Source organism: Erpetoichthys calabaricus, chromosome 11 (assembly GCF_900747795.2).
Source record: "Erpetoichthys calabaricus chromosome 11, fErpCal1.3, whole genome shotgun sequence".
NCBI classification, from domain to species: domain Eukaryota; kingdom Metazoa; phylum Chordata; class Cladistia; order Polypteriformes; family Polypteridae; genus Erpetoichthys; species Erpetoichthys calabaricus.
In genome coordinates, this window is record NC_041404.2 from 85148181 (window position 1) to 85171713 (window position 23533).

At 38.5% G+C, this 23533-nt stretch overlaps 1 protein-coding gene across 1 annotated transcript in view; it reads right to left on the minus strand.

The window, feature by feature from the left end:
- dedd (death effector domain containing) overlaps window positions 1-23533 on the minus strand; it is a 93418-nt gene that overhangs the window by 11410 nt on the left and 58475 nt on the right. Inside the window, exon 3 of the mRNA XM_028813484.2 lies at window positions 6094-6198. Coding sequence (XP_028669317.1) covers window positions 6094-6198 — 105 coding nt within the window. The remainder of the gene's footprint in view (window positions 1-6093; window positions 6199-23533) is intronic.

The window sequence follows — 23533 nt, forward strand, 5'->3', positions numbered from 1 at the left end:
GCAGTGCTTCTGAGATGACTGGCTGTAGCTCCAAAAACATTTCTAGCATTTCCAATGCACTTTTACCACATCACATTGTGTGGTGGCAAGTCCAACAGACATTGCTTCTCTTTAAGCACGTGGCTAGCTGAGCTGCTACAGTGGAAAAAAAGTTTGCACTGCACCTCACCCAGCAAATGCAAGCGGGCAATTGCTGGAATTTCCAGAGCATCCTGCAATATCAAAGTGATTGCGTGTGCAAAACAGCTGATGTAAAGTAGCTCCAAAAGCTGTACCACACAGATCACATTAGCAGTGTTATTGATCATGATAGCCGGATCTTTTTCTTTTATGTTCCATTCATCCAAATCCACTGTCAACAGGCATCAGCACTAGACCCTAATTTTAAAACGCTTTCTTTTATCAAAGGAGGAACTGTGAGGACACATTTTCAAGATTTGCTAGCATGATTGCTACAAGTGAGCAAATGAAGATATGGTTAACGTGTAGAATTACAGAACAACACAAGTCGTCCTGCTGTATCTTTAATTTCGACTAATTCAAGATTTTAAATGTCCAATAGGGGAATAAATTTGGCTAACAGTTTAGTTGAAGAGTCTACATGGAAATTCATAACACACAAATAGGTTATTTAAGATGCAGTATTTGACTATTCTGTAATAATTTTATTCACAAGATGATATAAATGTTTTATAAAGTAGATGCCATTGCATTGTATTAAAACATGAAACCTCCCCCATAATGTATGGACTCTGATGTGGCAACACAAATCATAAATTATGGTGAATTTTGAATGATTACAGTGCTGTGAAAAAGTTTTTTTTATATATATATATATTATATATAATATAGTTGAATAACCTCTTAAAAAGCCAGCACTTCAAATGTATCACTGCACGCTAATTCAGTCAAGATAAAAGTCACTATACATAGTGAAACATTATATTATGTACACTAGATTGGGGATTTTGTGTTGCAATTCAGACATCTTCTCTTGCCTTCTGTTGCAATTGCCCCACAGAAGTTCAGCGTTTTCTTGTTAATTTTTCTTGTTGTTGCCTTTTTTCTTGCATTTCACATCTAGGATAAATTAAGTACTTTCCAACATTCTCATACCTGCTTCTTCCAGTGCTCAGTTATTGGGTGGGGACAATGCCTTTACTGGCAGCCCTAGGCACAGGGCAGGAAACAGATAGCCCTGTGCACAGAACTAGTCATAGACATATATGCCTAACTAGTGTTTCTCAGCCATTTTTGTGTCTCCAGGTTGCGAACAAAAGAGACCCCCACCCCCTCCACCAAATTGTTCAGAGCTGTGAGAAATTTTTAATTTTTTTTTTTAAACTTATTGAATTTATTTAAAGGATGTAACATTCCATACAATCAAGTTAAACTTAAAACTAAATTCAATTCAACCTCCACCCACGAGAAATAGAGCAAGGCCAACAATCAGAGAAAAATGTTTGAGAGTAGTACAGTTGAACCTCGGGTCACGAACGTCTCAGACCACATACAAATCGGGTTACGACCAAAAAGTTTGTCAAACTTTTGCATCTGTTCACGACCACACCCTCGGGTGACAAACAAGCCAGTTTCCCTTCCGGTTCGTACACGCCGATGATTTCCGCACATGTTCAGTCTCTCCCTGTACCTGTACAGTACATTATTCTCAGTCAGACGTGCATCGCGCAGAAGTACTTTACCTCAAAACTGTAATCTCCTCTCCACCCAGTTCCTCCTCACTTCCTTCATGCCAGAACTCGACTCATGCAAGGTTAGTTTTCTTAGTTGTTTATGGTTAGTTTTTGTATAAATTATGGATTTTTCAAATGTTCATTTTTTTCCCTGTTCTTAAAACTCAAAAAAAAAAAAAAAAAAAAAAAAAAAAAAAAAAAAATGTTTACAGCGATCGGTTCGTAAGGCTATTAGTGTGAACTCTTGCAGTGCTAGTTTTCTTTGTTCAAGGTTCTCTCAGTGTCATTCAATGTTTTTACATTTAGTTTACTATTACACTGTGCATTCTATGGTATAATTAACTATTTTTGTGCTTAAAAATCTTTAAATTAAAAAAAAAAAAATTTACATTCAGCTCATACGGTCCGGAACAGATTCATTGTATTTACATACAATCCTATGGGGGGAAATTGCTTCGGGTCATGACCAAATCGGGTGGCGACCAGAGTTTTGGAATGAATTACGGTCGTGACCCAAGGTTCCACTGTATAGAGGGAAAGGAGTCTCTCCCCAATATAAGTGCTTATTTTAAATTATTATTGATTAGATCCTGCCAGGTTTTTAAAAAGTTTTGAACAGATCCTCTAAGAGAGAATTTTATTTTTTCCAATTTCAAATAGTATACAACATCAGTTACTTACTGACTTAACAAAGGTGAGTTAGGATTCTTCCAGTTGAGCAAGATAAGTCTATGTGCTAATAGTGAAGTAAAGGCAATTAAAGTTTGTTTGTCCTTCTCCACTTTAAGTCCATCTGAGAGTACACCAAACACAGCTATTAATGGATTAGAATGATTTTTATCCCATTTCTAACCATACAATGTTCATAATCCCACTCATCCACCAAGGCTACACTTCACTTTTATTTCTTGTTCGTAATTGTTTCCAACTTCCTTTTAGTAGGGTTAGTAGGCAAACAACTGCATGCACAATTGATGCTTTTGATAGGGAATGAGGGTTTGCCGCATGTGTGTGTGTGTGTGTTTGTGTGTGTGTGTGGGAGAGTTCCTCATATGAAACAAGTACGCTAAGAAACACTGCACTCCAAGATGAAACTAAAAAAGCCCTGCTCAGTATACTAACAAGGAGAACATACAGCAGACAGCTTCTGGGTATGGTCGTTAAAGCCATGAAACTTGAACTGAAAAACTGCACTCCGACTATGGCATCAAGTCCTTCATTAAATGCGTCATCCTCAAAGTATTGTGATCAAAACTTGATTCAAGCTTTGTGCGTAACAATAGGTAAAGATGCTGTCACAGAAGTCATTTCTTTTTTTATACACTCAGCTGTGGCATGTAATACGAATAGACAATTATAGACAAAAATACATCACTGGAATAGGCGGAAATTCAGCTACCTAAATGGTAAGACATTCACAGAATATCCTTTGAAGTCGGTGAAATCACTACTAAAAACTGATTCACTTAGTTGGGACATGGTACCTGCTTTAGGGTAAACCTGTGCAAAACATTTTAAAAAAGACAGCAGAATTGGGGTGGGCAATACTGATGGAAAAATATTCCAATATTTTCTGGATTTTGTCTAATAAGTAGACATTATTTTGCACCCTTTAAAAATGTGCTTTTAAAAGTCTTATTTTACTAGCTCCTGTTCACTGTTGTTAACAAGATATATTAACCTTTGCTTACTAATGATATTAATGGAAGCAATATATTTAAGGAAAACATTCTTCATTTACTTAAAACTGAAAAATTCAACTAAAAACAATATAAGAATATTGAAATCACTAAGTATTATTGTGATCAAGCAATTTCTAAGTGGTGAACAGGATTAACTTTGTAAAAACAAAAAAAAAAAACTTATAATAAAAGCAACACATACTTCCCCTTCATGTAAAAAAAAATACATGAATCCAAGGGGAAAAAAAATAGTAGTCAGAACAACAGGGCAATAATAAGCATTCATCTGTTCTGCTTTAGGGTGAATTATGAAGCATCGAAGCACAAACCAAAATGTAACATATTGTACTTTAAGTCACCAAATGCAAACTTCAAGTTCACTCAAATATAACAAAAAAAAAAATAGACTTTGCGCCCTAGGAACCAAGTTACCTGAACTATTCTATAACATTTCAGTAATTATTTACCACTCTGATGATGATCTTTCTGATCATAAAATAGGTCATTACGATAGCAACTGACGAGAAGAACTCAATTAATTGCAGAATTACAGTATTTGAGGGTTCCTCTAGCATGCCTTTTTCTCTTGCATGATTTGGCTCAAAAACTAATCAGCACATTATCTCATAACTGGCTCAAGATTCAAGATCCATCGAAAACCAGAGATCGCAATTTGATGAATCTTAATAATTTGCTCCTCCCACATAGATGACAGGTTATGGTGGGGAGGGTTCAAAGTTAAAATAAAAAAAATCATCCTAATGATAGCATTTAATTTGCACACAAAGTAGTCTAACTAGGTTACATGTAGTCTTACTGTGATAGATGTATAATGTAACCATGTGGAGACAACCATGAGTGGAGAAAACAATTGGATGGCTTGCTGAGTGTTAAATTTCTAAACCAATCCAACATGTCATGAAAGTGGAACTCAAAGTATGGGCAGTGATTTTGAACTGCAAAGAGCAATGGTGCTCTTGTTAATTTGAACCAACAAAGGGCAAACATCTGATTACGATAAACTAAGTTTGTGAAAATATGAATTGCAAAATATGCATTCCATATAAATGATGCATCACATCCTGTCAAATGAAGGTTAAAAGAACTGCCATTAAGAGAGTTGGCAATGAAGAACCATAGGAGATGCAGATTTCGGTACTCAAAACATTCCTTTCAAAAATCTGCCCAATGACAAAAGTCGAAGCACCCAGGAGACTGCACGGCCTCCATGTCTCATGACACGTCTAAACAAATAACTAAAGGAAGTTATCTTCTAATTGGAAATGCAAACATGCCAGGTTATATACTGTAGGCACAGCACTTTTAACACTTCGTATATCTGTAGACCACAATGCTCATCTACAACTCAGTTTGCCATTATAACATCTAGTGATGCAATAGTCAAAATGACAGAAAAATACAGAATCTAATAGAAGCACTTGTTAAATGTGTCTCCTCTATCACAATGCACTACCTAAATAATCATTAGGCTTCAGTTACCTGTGCTACTGAGCCCATGAACTGATAATAGCAATTTTAGCTTTCTGTTTACTCTCAATGTCGAGTCTTTCATTCAGTTTCTTTTGCTTCCACCTTAAACCCGGTAGTTTAAATTTTACTGGTCTGAACGAATTGGGGGTGGGCGTTTAGGAAGAAGTCCTGTGCATGTAGCCTTTGCAAAGCAGGATTTCACAGCTACTCATTATAAACCTTTTAATGGGTTGTCCCAAAATGTATATTCTTGTTTGAGAATCATGTCTAAGCTACATGAGGCAGTGAATGCATGGACTCTGAAGGAGAGTTTTTAAATTGTTTTTTTCAAAGTGAGTGACATACTCCATAACAGCAGCTCAAACATCATTAAAACAATTAGGACATCATCAACGACAATACATATCATATACCCCTACTGCAGATAGAAAAACAGAAACATGATTTATTTTAAAGAAGATACTCTTGGGTATGAAAAAATACCACTATTGCTTTTAATTAACTTGTGGGTTTGTTGAATGTACACAAACAACTTTGAAATATGGCTGTGTCATGCCGGTAGGACACCTCATACTTAAGTGGTTTATAAAAAGAAGAAAAAAAAAAAACCCCTCACATTCATTTAACATGTTAACTTAAAACAAGTACATGACAAAAAATTATACACCTTATCTTCTTCTTCTGTTTTGCGCTAGGAAAACTTTATACTTTAAAACACACCGACAGACTTACAAAAAAAAAAAAAAAAAGTTTCCTATTTATAGCTTACCTTTGGTTCTATAGGCATCTATTAGTTTAATTTGTAGATTCTTAGTTGCTTAGAAAAGGCACTGGTTGTTGAGTGTAACACAATTTTTGAAAAGTTAAAAAAAAAAAAAAAGAAAAGAGGCCCCTGACAATTCCAAACAAGCTGAGCAAGATCAAACTAATGAGTTAACAAGTTCGAAAAACCCAAAGTACCCAAAACTTTTGCAAGTTGTATTTTTTTCCCTGTCTAAGTTGCATTTAGTATTTTGTATAAATATCAACTAAATATGTAATTTGGCTAAGGGAGTCCAAATGTTTGTGTGGAACTGGTGATCCAAAAAAAAAAAAAAACAGCTAACAGCAGCATCACTGCAAAATCAGGTACTATAATTTCTAGATTTTCAAACATTATCCATAATATACTAAAAGTAACATGCAACTTTTATATACAATGTACAATAGCTTGAACTGACTCATACCTGTTCTTCGTTGTTGTGTGGTCCCATTGTTCTCACCATTGCCTCTAGGTGAAACATATCGGACTGATGTTTCCTCCAAATACTGATCTACTGGATCTGGACAAACTAAAGGAATCAAACATTTATGTCAATTTATTTGCTTACCATAAATGCTACATAATATACATTATTAATATGAAAAATTTTAATTTTTTTTAGCATCCATTTCAATAGAAAGGAGAATATCGCCCAACCCCCCAACATTTTTTCAGGATATTTTATTTGCACATTACTTCAATTAACAACCTACTACCATCTATGAAAGAGTCTATTCCAATTAACAGAACATATTCTCTCTCTTTCCTGAAGTGAATTTTAAAAATTCTACATATGCAAACAGGTGATGAAAACCAAAGTTGTGAACCATATACTTTGCACTATATAGTACAATCCCTCTTAACCGGCCACCTCGGGACTGGACCCATGGCCGGTTGCCGTTTTGGCCAGTTAATCCGACGCATACTTATTTTCATGTAGAAAAATATTTCTAAGGTATGTACTGTACCTCTTTGACGTTCCTGAAGAAACCATATCCACAAGGCTTCATCCACGATTTCGCACATGGGTTTTTTTTCACGTACAACAACTGCACAGTGTGGTGTAGCGGGTCCACAGCTCAAGTCAAAAAGGCCACTTTTTAAATAAATCACTGCACTCGCGGCTTAGCAAGTATGTGTGGCCGATCGGTTCCCAGGGAATTCGTGATGTGGGCGATCCTAGCTTAGGTGCACAGGTGAGGAGTCATCTGCATTTGTAATTGTCCCCATGATAAATAGAAGCGCGAGGCGGCTAGGGGGAGAACAGGAGGTTAATGGAGAAGGAAGCAGATAGAGGAAAGCCGGTGCAGGAGAGCGAGCGAGAGAAGATTTGATGGAGCAAAGACAGGCAGCTGGAAGGTGAACCCCTGCAGATGAGTGTTTGGCTGACACTCGGTGGGGCTGAAGAAAGCGGTCACTACAGCTGAGCGATCACGGAGCTGGAGTGACCGGTATTAAAGACGACTTCCCGTCGAAAGGCAGCGGCAGTTGTGGAGGCTTTGTGCTGGTGTAGCCCCAGCATGAGCACACCGGCTGCTGTGAAAGAACCCAAGTTTGGATCCGGATGGAGCCCGAAGTAGCCAGGGATCAGAGGGATACCGGACCAATGTGGAAGGCAGCTGCACCTGCAGGTAGGTCGACTTCCCTGTTGCGAAGCCCGATGGGAGAAGCAGGGAAGCCATCAGGTAGAAAGAAGAAGGCACCGTGGAAAAAAGGAATATGTAAACAGAAATCACATCTGAAAGTAGGAGCCCTCTCACCTTCCAGGAAAGAAAGAAGTGCATACATAGAATATAAAGAAGAACTCAGGATTAATTTTTTTTTTTTTTTAATTTTATTAGGACGGTTAATCCGTCGGCCGGTTAATGCGAGGCCAGTTAAGAGGGATTGTACTGTATTTCTTACTCTGCTAGTTGTCCCCAGTGGTGATGAGGAGGGGAGGGGACCAGGCAATAATTCTCCTTTTGAAACTGGCAGAGCTAGGGCCTAGATAATTGCTAATGCATCCATCCAATCCAATTTAACTTCTCTCAGGGACACTACACAGTAAGGATCCTTTCCTGTTTTATACAGACTGTGGCACAATTTTGAGTCTTTCACAAATAAACTATTTTACCTTAATGATTACTAAGATGTCCAAAGTATTTGGCAGATAAAGTACATTTTTCCAAGGGGCCTACATACAATCAATATATATATAATGCTTGGGAACAATTAGCAAAAAGGTAAATGGTTTAACAAAGCAAAAGTTTAAAGTAGACCTCAACAAGCTTAGTTTGGCATTTACTCTCAAGACTAGATGAAACTAGCAGCAAACAAAACAAAATCTTGCTGTAGATTTACAGAGCAGTAATGGTGTATACAGGTTCACAAGGCAGTACTGTTTACATATACAGGGTGAGGCAGAAAGGACAGACATTTTTCACAAAATCACAAAATCGTTAATTTTTTCTTACAAAGAAATTTATTGAAAGATTTGAGTTCATATTGAAAAAGCATTTGACAAAATCAAGTGTAGAAAACAACATCTCCCATGTGGTGTCCGTTATCACTGATGCATTTCTGAAGACGTTCATGGAAGTTGGCCTCCACTCTTTTCAACATCGCTCAGTCGATATGGGCAACTTCCACGTGAATGGCTTCTTTCAGTTCCTCCAATGTACGGGGCTTATGCTCGTATACATGTGCATTGAGGTGACTCCACAAGAAATAATCGCACATGGATAAGTCAGGGGACCGAGGAGGCCAATGAATGTCACCAAACCTGGAAATGAGGTGACCAGGGAAGAGAGGCCGAATAACATCTATTGATGCACTAGCTGTGTGGGCTGTCACCCCATCCTGTTGAAACCACACACGTCGGATGGGAATACGTTTCGGTCGTAATTCAGGTAAAAAGGAGTTGTTTATCATCTCAATATAGCGCTCCGAACGATTACAGAGGCCAAGTTCAGAAGAATGCTTCCGAGCAGATCGACTTGGACTGCGCAGCAGGGCTAGTCGTATGCTTTCCACATTTTCAGGGGTATGTGCCATTCGTGTAGCCCCCGGCTGTCTTTTGTTCATTAGTGTACCTCGTGTACAAAGTGCTTTAACCCAACGTAGGATAGTATTACAAGCGGGAACAGCTTTAGTTCTGTGGATATTGAAATGGCAACGAAACTCACGCTGAACTGCGGTAATAGATTGGTTCTTGACAAAACAGTCGTACGCAAAAGAGCGGTGTTCTATCATCCATGGCTCCAACTAAAAAAGAAAATAAAAAAAAATGCTAAGACTTCGCGAACCTAACGCCACCTACCACACATCTGTCACTCCACCTAGTGGTGAGTTCTAGCCATTTCAAAGACGCCCGTCCTTTCTGCCTCACCCTGTATATATTCCCCATTCAAAAATTTGAACATTTATGTAAATGTCAAATTAAATCTTCTTTCTTTAGTTCATAAAATAAAAAAAATGCCATCATGTTAGTTTGTTTGCTGTCAAAGTTTTTTCTGTTAACAAAATATGTAATCTGTCCAAACTTTTGCATGGAAGAGCTGCTACAAAATCTAAGCACATTTTTTTTTTTTTTTTTTAATTTTTAGTGCATTTTTTGAATAAAATTGTGTCACTTAATCTTATATATACATACATATCCATATTACTAAACGAGAATGGTAAACCGGATGGACGCAGGGACATGGGCCGTGGACGCAAAAGACGTAGTGCGCAGGCGCCACACAAAGCCCCCCTCCAAGCACCGGAAAATGAGAAATGATGCGCCGCGCCCATAGCACACAAAAAAAAAGGAGTCGGACGCGGGCGCCACACAAACTCATGGCACAAAGCGCCACACGAAGCCCATAGCACACGAAACGGGACACACACAAAAAAGAGGATTCAGACCCACGACACACAAAGCACCCCTCCACTAACAGAAATAAGAAATGAGGCAACGCGCCCCTAGCACACCAAAAACAAAGGAGTCAGACGGAAGCGCCACATAGCACACGAAACGGTACGCACACAAAAAAGAGGATTCAGACCCACGACACACAAAGCCCCCCTCCACTAACAGAAATAAAAAATGAGGCGACGCGCCCCTAGCACACACAAAAAAAAAAAGTCAGACGCGAGCGCCACACAAAGCCCATTGCACACGAAATGGGACAGACTACAGACAGCAGACGAAACGGGACGTACACAAAAAGGAGGATTCAGACCACCGACACACAAAGCCCCCCTCCACTAACAGAAATAAACAATGAGGCAACGCGCCCCTAGCACACAAAAACAAGGAGTCACACGCAAGCGCCACATAAAGCCCATGGCACACGAAACGGGACAGACTACGGATTTCACACACTAACATAAATAAGACATGAGACACAAAGCACCCCTCCACTAACAGAAATATGAAATCAGGCAACGCGCCCATATCACACAAAAACGAGGAGTCAGACACACACCCCAAAGTGAAACGGGACAGACTACGGACTCCACACATGGTCACCCATCGAGCCCAAGATTGAGGCTCAAAAACGGAAGAGCAACCAAAAGCGAACACTCGAGATCATACATAAACAACAAGAGACCGGACTACAATACATATACAGGCGCGACACCTGATGGGTAATAATACGAAGAAACGAAATGTCCGTATTAAACATACGTCATCTGAACACGTTCAAACTGTACAGCATAGGTGAATCTCATTACAATGATGCACTATTAACCATACAACCACAGAAAAGGCTCCATATTAACAGTGAGTGCGATCCTCCTTATTACTTATCCATATTACTAACGATAAAGAACAAACAAGTCATGAATTCACGATCACAGGTACAAAACGATACGGCTCGAGTAACGGGACCACAAACACGAACCCGCGACACACACAATGAATGTAGACGCATGCAGCGCGCGTCTCAAAGTGCTGAAGCGAAGCAGGCACGGGTTCAAAAGGAAAGAGCTCAAGTCACAGAGATACAAAAACGGGAGCGACAGGACAAAATAAATGAACGCAGATGTCTACAACGCGCGTCTGAAATGCTGGAAAACAAGCAGGCAAGGCTCCAAAACAACAGTTAATTATCGCATCAGCTACAACCGGAGTGGCAGCTAATTTGTTAATAAATGGTCGCACATGTCACTCCTTATTCAAAATACCGGTCCCAATCACAGAAACATCGGTATCCACTATGAAAATGAACAGTAACAATGCACGTGACATCCGTCTTGCAGAACTGTTAATTATAGATGCATGTACAATGGCATCCAGTCACTTACTCAACACCATTGATAAATTTCTACAAATGTTGATGAATAATAATATTCCCTTTGGAGGAAAGGTACTTCTATTAGGAGGAGATTTTAGACAGTGCTTACCTATTGTTCCACATGCCGTGCGCTCAGCTATTGTTCAGTCCACCTTAAAATACGCGGACAATTGGCATTGCTTTCAAAAGATACACTTGGTACAAAACATGCGATGTCCAGATCCAGAATATAACAATTGGTTATCACAACTGGGAGATGGGACACTCACCAATACAGATGGACTTCACCCAGATATTATTACAATTCCTCAAGCCTTTATCTGCGACAACTTAGTTACGGAGATATTTGGAACAGCAATCTCATTAGCCCAAATACCCCTTTTAACACAACGGACTATATTATGTCCAAAAAATATTAATGTTGCTCACATAAATAACCAAGTCATTGCATTACTTCCTGGAGAGGCACAGCTCTTTCTAAGCTCTGACAAAGTTGACTCTGATGACGACAATGACCATCTTAATTTACCCTTAGAATATTTGAACACTATTAACCCAGCCGGATTACCACAACACAATCTTAACCTTAAAATCGGACAAATATTCATGCTATTAAGAAACCTTAACACTAAACAGGGTTTATGCAATGGTACACGTTTAGTCGTCAACACCATGACACACAATGTTATTGAAGCAAAAGTTCTTACAGGATCACATGCTAACAATACTGTTCTGATTCCTAGAATTGACCTTTCAAGTTCTGACCTAGAATTACCTTTTACACTTAAATGGCGACACTTCCCCATTAAACCTGCATTTGCCATGACCATCAACAAATCACAAGGACAAACCATGGACAAGGTTGGCATCTACCTCTCTGAGCCCGTATTTGGACATGGACAACTTTATGTGGCCTTCTCACGAGTTCGCCGTTCATCTGACGTTAAAGTTAAGGTTATAAATGATCCATGCCAAGGAAAACTCATTCAAGGACAAGACACCATCCCCAACACCAGGAGTTGGCGAGCGAAGCGAGCAGGGGGCGGAGCCCCCTAGTACATATATATATATATATATATATATATATATATATATATATATATATATATATATATATATATATATATATATATATATACACACACACACACACACATATACACACAATTTCGGTTTGTTTGTGCTAATGCAATCTTCTGTATTGTTATCAGCTACAATTCTTTGTTTACATTTAAGCTGCTCTCCAATACAAAATTTGTTGGCTGTTCTAGCCAACAAAAGGATTTACTACTTTGTTTAGTAATATCGTACACTGCAGCGGTTAAGACAAGCAACCAAGTGCAATCACGAGAGCTTAAGACCGGTATGCCACAAGACAAATATGTGCTCTGGTCATGCACTGATTTTCAGTACACTGTGGTATATCTTGTTTGCTCAAAGGAAAAACGTGTGCTCCAAATTGAGAATATGCAGATACAAAAGTATGTCAGTTAACTTTATAATCAGTTTTTGATCATTCAGTTTAAGTGATGAGATTTGCAAACCTTGCATGACTCCATCAACCCAAACACCCATAAATAAATTTAACGCAAATATAAAGTCGGTTCAACTACCCCTAGTGTTTTAAGCTCTATTCTAATATGCAAAAAAAGAGGAAGTATGGTAAAAGAGAGGAATGCGTGAGGGGTAAGACTGAAAAGAGAGAGCAATGCAATTAAATGGAGGCAGTAAGAAATTGATAATCAGGAGAGGCTTCTCATCTGAATTCATTAGCAGAACAACAGTGACTGGTGGATTCTGGTTTATGGTCATGAATAACTGAAGAATAAGGAATAAGCCGTTATGGATTCTATAGGATGCAAAACCACTGAAACAAGACACAGACTCTGTAAAGTTGTTACATGTTACTGACTGTTTGACACTACACTGTTCGCTATTGTTGCTGGTGCCTTCCATTATTCATACATTCCAGCAACATAAAATTAATGACTTCTTGTTGCTGCTTCTTAAGACGTTATATAGTTGTAATTAGCTCTTTGAGTTGAGTGATGTGGCTGCTGCTGGATAAAAGTTTGTAAAATTACTGTGTTTACCAGTCTTGATTTCACATCTCACTAATGTGTTTTATTATTCATTTTCTGTAAATATAATTGTACTCTCCAATCTTTCAGTACATTACTAGCATTCATGGTGGATTTCTGTTTAAGCAGGGTCACACAATATCTGAACTGAAAAGTTAACCTTCCATTTTCACGCTTAGTATTAACAATACTGCAAAATTCCGATCATGGCCATTATACTACCCACCTCTAGGCAAAACTAAAAAGGTGGAAGAGATGCAATTTATGTAAAGCCGAACTTAAATGCATGTCTTCTTAAATTAGATGGTGATGCACCGCTTAGAGAGGATGTTTGGATTTGACTAGAAAGCATTATGGGGAGTATTGTTCTCAAATGAAGACAATAGTTTCAATTTACATCTACTAAGACTATGAAAAAGGCACACACTGCATACAGTGTAATGGTCATTACCACTGGATAGCTGAGTTTCAGAGCATTCTAATGATGTATAGTTGTCTATGACTGGTCAATTGCACTATATATCATCATTCTCCATATGTAAGTTCTGTGACCAGAGCTCTTTCAATTCAGCTTCAAGTACAGGCAGTGTTTTTTAGCATAGCAATGGGTAGTTGTTATACTGTACTAGTGCCTCTTGAACTTTCATGTGAAGACCCCGACAGAAGGGGCTGACAGCATCATGCAGTATTCTTTATCCCATTTCTAATTGTGCTTGCTTCAACCCCAACTATTTCACCAATGGCAGCCCAAGAAAAAACAATTTTGAAAGTAAAGGTTTGGATGTGCACATAATTATAAATATTTTAAAAAGTCGTTTACTTGTTGCTTCAGAGTTGGGCTGAGGAATATATCAAATACACTCGATACATCATGGCTTTTTCAACAAGGGATGTAATAAATGACTATATTGCATACACTGAGCACACATTGTCATGCAATTTTTATTTTTAACCCTTTGGAACCCAGCAGGCTAGTTTTAGTGCCAGTGGCATGTCAGGATATATCTGAAAGGCCGGTATAATGACTCGCCTATCATCATAATCCTGCTGACCTGAATAACAGCCTGTACAATATGTGTGTTATGCCACTTTAGTCTCTAAATGTTGAAGTCTGCAGCCATAGAGGCATATTCTGGAAAGGCCGCCTCACCTCTCTGCCATCAAAACCCGACCATCTGGAATTACGGCCTTCTCTATATTAGCCAACACAAATACTAGTGTACAATTTAGTTATCTTTTCAAGTTATAGTAATTTTTATTTTTTTATTTTTATTTTTTTTTAAAGATGCAGGACAGTTTTGTTTTTCCCAATAGGTTTCAAGAAAAAAAATGGAAAGGATTTCAGTTATGCTTTAGCATGGGAGCAACACAAAACAGATGGTTAGTGTGCACAGAGACACACAAGCAGGCAAAGAGGGCTTTTGTCCTTTTGTTCCACAGGAGGTTTCTTTCCTCCCTGGACTTACCTTAGGACATCTGCAATACAGTGTGACAGGAGTACCACCCTGAACAAACTACCCACCTGTCACTGTCCCTGGTGCTGGTTTCACTGTGCCTAATGGAGCTCAGGATGCAGTGAAAATCATGTGAAGTATTCTTGAGCATTGCTTTTGGCAGTAAAAACTGTTTTGAAGCATATCATTCAAAAGTGCAGTTTTGGCGTTAGTTCCTTACAATGTATGGTCAAAAATGATGAAAACTGTGAAACTTAAAGTAATAAGACTGTTTCTACAGTATCAATCTGTTGTTATAACACTGTGGCCAATCATTATATTACCATTATATGATAAAATTTAACTTTTATAAATCTATCTGGTTTTCAAAATAGTTAAAAATTGTTTGATTGCCTTGGATTACAGTGTAAAATGCTGGGGAGAGCATAGTTCAAAGGGTTAAGATACCAGCATGAAACACTCTTAGCATTTAGCTCTGTTGCCACAAACAATATGCACAAAAACTGCACTTTAAATTTATGCTGTTTTGAAACATTTCTTGTAGTATACAATTGCCAAGTTTAAATAAATACTGTTTTGTTAAATTTAACTTGGTTATGATTTTTCCCCAGTAGTCCATGCAAGTTTAAAAGAGTTCCAATAGAAATCACTAATGAATATAAACAAGAATTATTTAATGAAGACATTTGTTGCAGCCTGCAAGGACAACTAAAATCATCATATTGGTGTGATTGTATCAATCGAAAGGGTTAAATCAAGAATTTATGAAGTGCTTTAGAGGAGATTTCAAAATATTGAGAGATATATTGTGTATCGTGAAATAGCCTAAAATTATTGCAAAATTATTTATAGGCCATATCGCCCATATTACTTCAGAACGATATATAATTGCAACTATAACACTCGTTTTGAGAGATTGCTTAGGTGCAAGAGACAATGTTTCTAAAAAGGGACACTATATTTTCAAGCTGTAGAACTTTGCACAGTTGTGGGATATGCCATCTAAACTTGGTGCAATGATAGCTGACAGATTGGGGCACAAAAGAAAACTGATTCTACGAATGTGCATCATAAAATGTCTTGGTTGTGTACAGTAAAATCCATATTTTGGAGAGAAATCCCTAAAGCACAACAGTGGTTTTATTTAGATAATATTGCTAAAAACAAAGGTTTTTAATCATACAATTACTTTCCTTTAACACTAGAATTACCAGAGCCTACGAGAAAACTCGTAAATCCGGCCCACCTTAAATTCGTTCGCACCTCTCTGTCAGCGTCTTTTGTCCTGTAAATGTGCCGATTAAGACAAGCAGCCTGCTCTTCCATCCCCCATCGTCGCAGAACGTTCACTAAGTTTTCCCAGCTCATGCCTTGTTTGATTATCTGGGAGTGAACTACTAGAGTTTACTAATACTAATTCTGCGTGAGCAGGAACACTCAATAAAACTGAATTAAAAAAAAAAAAAAGTGCCGGTGAGTTACGAAGAAGGCAGATTCACCAGCTTTTGTGTGTTAGCTTTTATCCCTTGCTGCTTGTCTTAATCGGCACATTTACAGGATATAAATATTACCCTTTGGAGGAAAGAAAAAAAAAAAGGGTGATCAGGCTCATCCAAGTAACTAACTGCCAATAAACTTAATGTACATCACAGGTAAATTAATGGAAGCAATTATTAAGGAAATAATTAAGCTGAACATGTCTACAAGTGGAAAATAGTCAATGTCGGTTCAGAAATGAAAGGTCAAGTTTCACTAATGTGCTGGATAGTGCTGGGCGGTAAAATTCTATATCACGGTATTTTTCAAAATTATACCGGTTTCACATATATTTTTTTCTCATGCATGAGTGGATGTTAACCACATTTTCCACTGCAATTACTGACTAAGAATAACCTATTCCACTGTCATGAGAATTGTACATTTACAAAAACACATTTTAATGTGCACACATACAGGTTTGCATGGCCCCATAAAGTGATTTCAAGGGGGTGGCTTAATGAAGAGAAGGAATCGCATCGCATGACAGATGCAGTCAAAATATAGAGCCTTATTATTGAACAAAGTTTGCAAACAACAAACTAAAATTTTGACAACATATTTTCAACCATCCAAAGAGCCATTTTGACTTAGTAAAATATCTAGAGGTGCTTGTCAAAAGTTGTATTGCACTGAACATGTCTTAGAAAAGGAATAGTAAATATTTTTTGTAAACCAACTACACTTTGTTAATGTTAACAATCTCTGTCCACTGAGACATTAAAGTGACTTTTTAAACAACTTTACCATCATTAAACTGCATAATATTTAAACTAATAAATAATAACAATAAATAAATATTAGTGCAACTTCCAGTAATAATGCTATTACTTCGAAGACTTCAAGCCCTGGGGCATCGATCGATCGATCAATAGATAGATAGATAGCTTTATTAATCCCAAGGGTAAATTCACATACTCAAGCAGCAGCACACTGATACCAAAAAAAAAAATTAAAGAGTAATAAAAATGTAGGTAAAAACAGACAATAACTTTGAATAATGTTAACATTTACCCCCCCCCCCCAAGTGGAACTGAAGAGTCGCATAGTTTGGCGGAGGAACGATCTCCTCAGTCTGTCAGTGGAGCAGGACAGTGACAGCAGTCTGTCGCTGAGGCTGCTCCTCTGTCTGGAGGTGACACTGTTTAGTGGATGCAGTGGATTCTCCATAATTGATAGGAGCCTGCTGAGCGCCCGTCGCTCTGCTACGGATGTCGAACTGTCCAGCTCCATGCCTACAATAGAGCCTGCCTTCCTCACCAGTTTGTTCAGGCGTGAGGCGTCCTTCTTTATGCTGCCTCCCCAGCACACTGCGTAGAAGAGGTCACTTGCCACAACCGTCTGACAGAACATCTGCAGCATCTTATTGCAGATGTTGAAGGATGCCAGTCTTCTAAGGAAGTATAGCCGTCTCTGTCTTCTCTTGCACAGAGAATCAGTATTGGCAGTCCAGTCCAATTTATCATCCAGCTGCACTCCCAGGTATTTATAGGTCTGTAGCCTCTGCACACATCACCCCTGATGATCATGGGGTCCAGGAGGGGCCTGGGCCTCCTAAAATCCACCACCAGCTCCTTGGTTTTGCTGGTGTTCAGGTGTAGGTGGTTTGAGTCACACCATTTAACAAAGTCCTTGATGAGGTTCCTATACTCCTCCTCATGCCCACTCCTGATGCAGCCCACGATAGCAGTGTCCGCGAACTTTTGCAAGTGGCAGGTAGGGGTGGGCGGTATGACCAAAATTCTATATCATGGTATTTTTCTAAATTATCCCGGTTTCACGGTATTGGACGGTATTTTTTTCCCCATGCATGAGTGAATGTTAACCACATTTTCCACTGCAATTACTGCAGTAGACTGGCTAAGAATAACCTATTCCACTGTTATGAGAATTGTACATTGTGCAAAAAAACATTTTAATGTGCACACAAGTATTAATACAGGTTTGCATGGCCCCATAAAGTGATAGTTTTCAAGGGGGTGACACTAATGGAGAAGGGATCACATTGCATGACAGTTGCAGTCAAAATATAGAACCTTTTTATTGAACAAATTTTGCAAAATCTTAAAACTATGATTTTGACAACATATTTTCAACCATCCAAAGAGGCATTTAGACTTAGTAAAATATCCAGAGGTGCTTGTCAAAACTTGTATTGCACTGAACATGTCTTAGAAAAGTAATAAATAGTAAATATTTTTTGTGAACCAACTACACTTTGTTAATGTTAACTATCTCTGTCCACTGACATGTTAAAGTGACTTTTTCAACAACTTTATCATCAATAAACTGCATAATATTTAAACTAATAAATAATAATAAAATAAATAATAGTATTATTACTGATAGCTGCACTATTACTTGAAGACTTCAAGCCCAGGTGCATTACACAGTATTCACCAAATTAAAATAAAATAAAATAAAATAAAACAAGTACAACTTTGTGATGACATCCTTACCAACTGTACCATCATTTAGCAAACTGCATTAATATGGACCTTGCTTCAAGCTAAGCTATATACATAAAATAACTGCAACTTGCATTTACTGTATAATGCTATTTGTGGTATTGCCCTACGGAAGTGCATTAGGGCCACGGTGAAGAAAAAAAAATACAGTAAAGAGGGAAGAAAAAAAAACAAACTACCGGTATATGTCAAGAATAAAGTCGACATGCTGACTTTATTCTCGACATTTCCACTTTAATTTTGACGCTTATGTCAAGATTAAAGTCAACATTTCCACTTTATTTTCATAGTTTACTTCATAATTAAAGTAGAATGGCATAAACTAAACTTCATCCTAAAATCAATGTTTAATTTACTTGATTTTCTCAAACCCCGTCATAAGTTAATGCAGCACATTAAATGCTTTGTGTTGTGTTCCCCGACCCAGTTGTTAATCACTATGCTTCTTAAACTGACTTCCTATGCACTAAGAGGAGGCAGCAATCACCGCACCGAATCCATTCATTTCATGGTATTCCTGCTCTCTAAAAATTTTGAATGCTAAGATAAATACTTGATATTTTCATGATGAAATGCATTAAAGCAGGTATTAAACAACAACGGTAGTGAGGCGGTAGTGCTGCTCCCTGGCAGTAAGGGGTCCCCAGGTGTACGTTCAGTGTAGAGACCTTTATGGCAGGTGTGACGAGGCTCCAAAAAACTGGATGTATGAATGGGTATCGCACAGGTTTAACTTAAATATTGTGTAAATGTTGGGTTTGTGATCTGGTGGTCGGAGACACGAACACAGAATTCAATGCATGTTCTTCTGAGCGGGCTTTCTTTATTGCACGCGTGCTGTCTCTATCTGATGTACTAAAACCCCAGTTCCTATCCGTCCTTTTTCTTTCTCCACATAACCAATCACCACACGATAAACGTCTTTGTGAAATTAAAACTAGTTATAAACTTAGCCCGCGGAGAGTTCAGAACTTTAAAAATATCTTCGTTATACATGTTTAATTATGCCATCCATTCAGAGTTGCGCCCATCTCTGAGCGAGTCGCCAGCACATCGAAGGATGAATACAAGCAAAACATACACTAGCAGGGTCAATATAGCACAACAAAACCCCACATCCTACATGACTTTGAAAGGAAACTGAAGCGCCGAGTAAACCCACCAGAAAAACATGCAAATGCAAGGCAGGCACGCCGCCATGCCCCCATATGATTAATGCGTGCTTTAATGCATTTCACCATGAAAATTATATTAAGTATTTATTTTAGCATTCTAAATGTTCAGAGAGAAGGAAGATCATGAAGTAAATGTATACTGTGAGGCGATCGCTGCCGGCGCCTCCTCTTAGTGCAAGAAGTCGTCAGTTTAAGAATCACTTAACACAAAGCATTTAATGTGCTATATAACTTATGACGGGGTTTGAAAACATGTCGTCACACTATTACACAGTACCCAGGTACATTACACTGTATTGAAAACAAATAAAACAAGTACAACTTGGCTTGCAGTATTATCCAGTAGTATAGAAACAGTATTTACACATCTGACCTTTTAAAACGAAAGTATCTCCAGGCTCTCTGTCCATTTTCACCACGCAGCATTCCTATGCTACTGCCCACTATTTGGTGGTGTAGCAGTGAAAAAAAGCCCTAGTGCAACAAATCTGTGTTTAGCGGTGTAGCAGTGAAAAAGGTCCCTACTTGAACAGTTTCCCGCTGCGCCACGTTCCGAACGTCGTTTAGGCAATTTAAACTGGGGTTGCGGTATAAGAAAAATCCATATCATAAAAAAAATAAAAAACGGTTTTCGGTATGAACCGGTATACCGCCCAACACTAGTGCCAGGACTCCGAATTGTATTGGAAGTCCAATGTATTCACCAAATTAAAATAAAACAAGTGCAACTTGGTGATGACATCTTTACAAACTGAATCATTAAGGCAAACTGCATTAATATGGACCTTGCTTCAAGCTAAGCTATATACATAAATAATAAAACTGCAACTTGCATTTACAATGCTATTTGTGGTATAGTCCTACGGAAGCGTATTGGGATCACAGTGAAGAAAAAAAAATACGGACACCGTAAAGAAAGAAAAAAACTGTCGATAATAAACTCGACATGTCGACTTTATTCTCGACATTCCCACTTTAATCTGGATTCTTATGTCGAGATTAAAGTCGACATTTTCATTTTATTCTCATAGTTTATTTTATCATTAAAGTAGAATGTCGTAAACTAAACTTCACCTTCAAAGCAATGTTTAATTTACTAGATTTTCTCAAACCCCGTCATAAGTTAATGTAGCACATTAAATGCTTTGTGTTAAGTGTTCCCCAACCCAGTTGTTAATCGCTATGCGATTCTTAAACTGACTTCCTCTTGCACTAAGAGGAAGCGCCGGCAGCGATCGCCGCACAGAATACATTCACTTCGTGATGTTCCTGCTCTCTGAAAATGTAGAATGCGAAGATAAATTTTCATGATGAAATGCATTAAAGCAGGTGTTAAACATGCATGTTAGTGCTGCTCCCTTGCAGTAAGGGTCCTCAGGTGTACGTTCAGTGTAGAGAACTTTGTGGCAGGTGTGACGAGGTTCCAAAAAACTGGACATATGAATGGGTATCGCACAGGTTTAACTTAAATATTGTGTAAATACTGGGTTTGTGATCTGGTGGTCGGAGTCACGAACACAGAATTTAAATGGATGTTCTTCTAAGCGGGCTTTATTGCATGCTTGCTGTCTCTGTCTGACGTACCAAACTCCCAGTTCCTATCTTTCCTTTTCCCTTCTCCACATAATCAATGACCACACGATAAACGTCTTTGTGAAATTAAAACTAGTTATAAACTTAGACCACGGAGTGTTCAGAACTTTAAAAAAAATCTTCGTTATACATGTTTAATTATGCCATCCATTCAGGGTTGCACCCATCACAGCAAGCATTGTATGCAAGGCAGGAGCAAATCCTGAACAGGGTGCCAGCACGTCACAGGGTGAATATGAGCAATACGTACACTAGCAGGGTCAATATAGCATAACAAAACCCCACATCCTACATGATTTTGAAAAAAAACAAGCTTGCCATGTAAACCCACCAGAAAAACATGAAAATTCAAGGCAGAGAACACCCGGGACCCCCTTGCTGCGATGCAGCAATGCACCCTCCACGCCACCGTACCCCCACATGATTAATACATGCTTTAATGTATTTCATCATTAAAACGATATCAACTATTTATCTTAGCATCCTAAATGTTCAGGAAGCAGGAATATAATGAAATTAATGTATTCTGTGTGGTTATCGCTGCCTGTGCCTTCTCTAAGTGCAAGAGGAAGTCAGTTTAAGAAGCACATTTTGATTAACATGGATCGGGGAAAACTTAACACAAAGCATTTAATGAGCTACATAATGTATGACGGGGTTTGAGAAAATCTAGTAAATTAAATATTCATTTTAAGATGACGTTTAGTTTATGATGTTCTATTTTAATGACAAATGATAATAAAGTAAACATGTCGACTTTAATCTCGACATAAACGGCGAGAATAAAGTAGAAATGTTGAGAATAAAGTCAACATGTCAACTTTATTCTTGTCATAAGCGTCGAGATTAAAGTGGAAATGTCGTGTTTAGCGGTGCAGCAGTGAAAAAGGTCTCCCCTTAAACAGTCTCCCGCTGCGCCATGTTCTGAACATTGTATAGGCTATTGAAACCAGTGTTGTGGTATAAGAAAAATCCATATCATAACAAAAATAAAAACGTTTTTTGGTATGAACCGGTATACAGCCCAGCACTAGTGCTGGAATACAATGACGACACAACAAAAGCACATGAGAGGTGCATACTAGGGGTGTGCAAAAAAATCGATTCGCAAAAGAATCGCAATTTTATCTCTACCGATTCAAAATCGATTCATACAGGACACAAAATCAATTCATATTTCCCATTTTATAACGGCACGAGTTTAACTATTTTTCCGGATAGGAGTTGGTCAATCCTATAGATGGAGCTATGCCAGTTTCTGCTCAGATAGTAATCCTTGGTGTGAGATAAGAAGAAAGTGAGTGCGTGCAAGCGCAAGCATTCGATGGACGAGCCATGGAAAACGCAGTGGAAAAGAATATTCAACCTGGCCCGTCCTCATTTAAGGCAGACGTTTGGGCACATTTTGGATTCTACAACATCGATGGCAAGAAAGAGATTGATAAAACTCGTGTCATATGCAAGCTTTGTAAAGCTAAAATCAAATATTTTGGAAACACTACGAACCTCAGGACTCACATGGCATGTCATCATCCAGAGGATGCAAACGAAGTTCAGCCAAAAGTAAGAAACATTCTAGGAGATCAACGCACTCTGCATCAATGTTGCAAATTTCCAACCAACTCTGAACGAGCGAAGAAAATAACTCCAGCCATAGCCTGTTTTATTTCCAAAGATCTGCGTCCCTACAGCGTTGCTGAAAATGAAGGCTTTCGGTACATGCTGAAAACAGTTGAGCCTAGATACGCTATACCAAGCCGTCGGCTTTCTGCTGAAAAAGCGATACCTCTGTTATACGAAGTGACAAAGAAAAAAGTAACAGAAGCGTTGACGAAAGCAACAAGAGTAGCCTTAACATGCGATGCATGGACATCAAGGGCAGTCCAGTCGTATGTAACCTTTACCGCTCACTATATTACAGACAACTGGGAGCTTGAGTCACGAGTTTTACAAACTACAGCAATAAATGAAAGCCACACAGCCGCACATATAAAGGAGAACATTCAGTCTGTCGCACAGGAATGACAGCTCATAACCACTGACCTGGCAATTGTTACCGATAATGCTGCTAACATGCTAGCTGCTGCACAGCTGGGAAATTTTCAACACGTTAAATGTTTCGCACATACCATCAACCTCGCCACACAGAGAGCTCTGTTTCATGTCTGCTGGGGAAAATTCGGAGAATTACCAGATTTTTTCATTGCAGTGCCACTGCAAATCATGTCTTTAAACAGAAACAGAAACTTCTGGAGCTGGCACCGCACAAGTTGACAACGGACGTGGCTACACG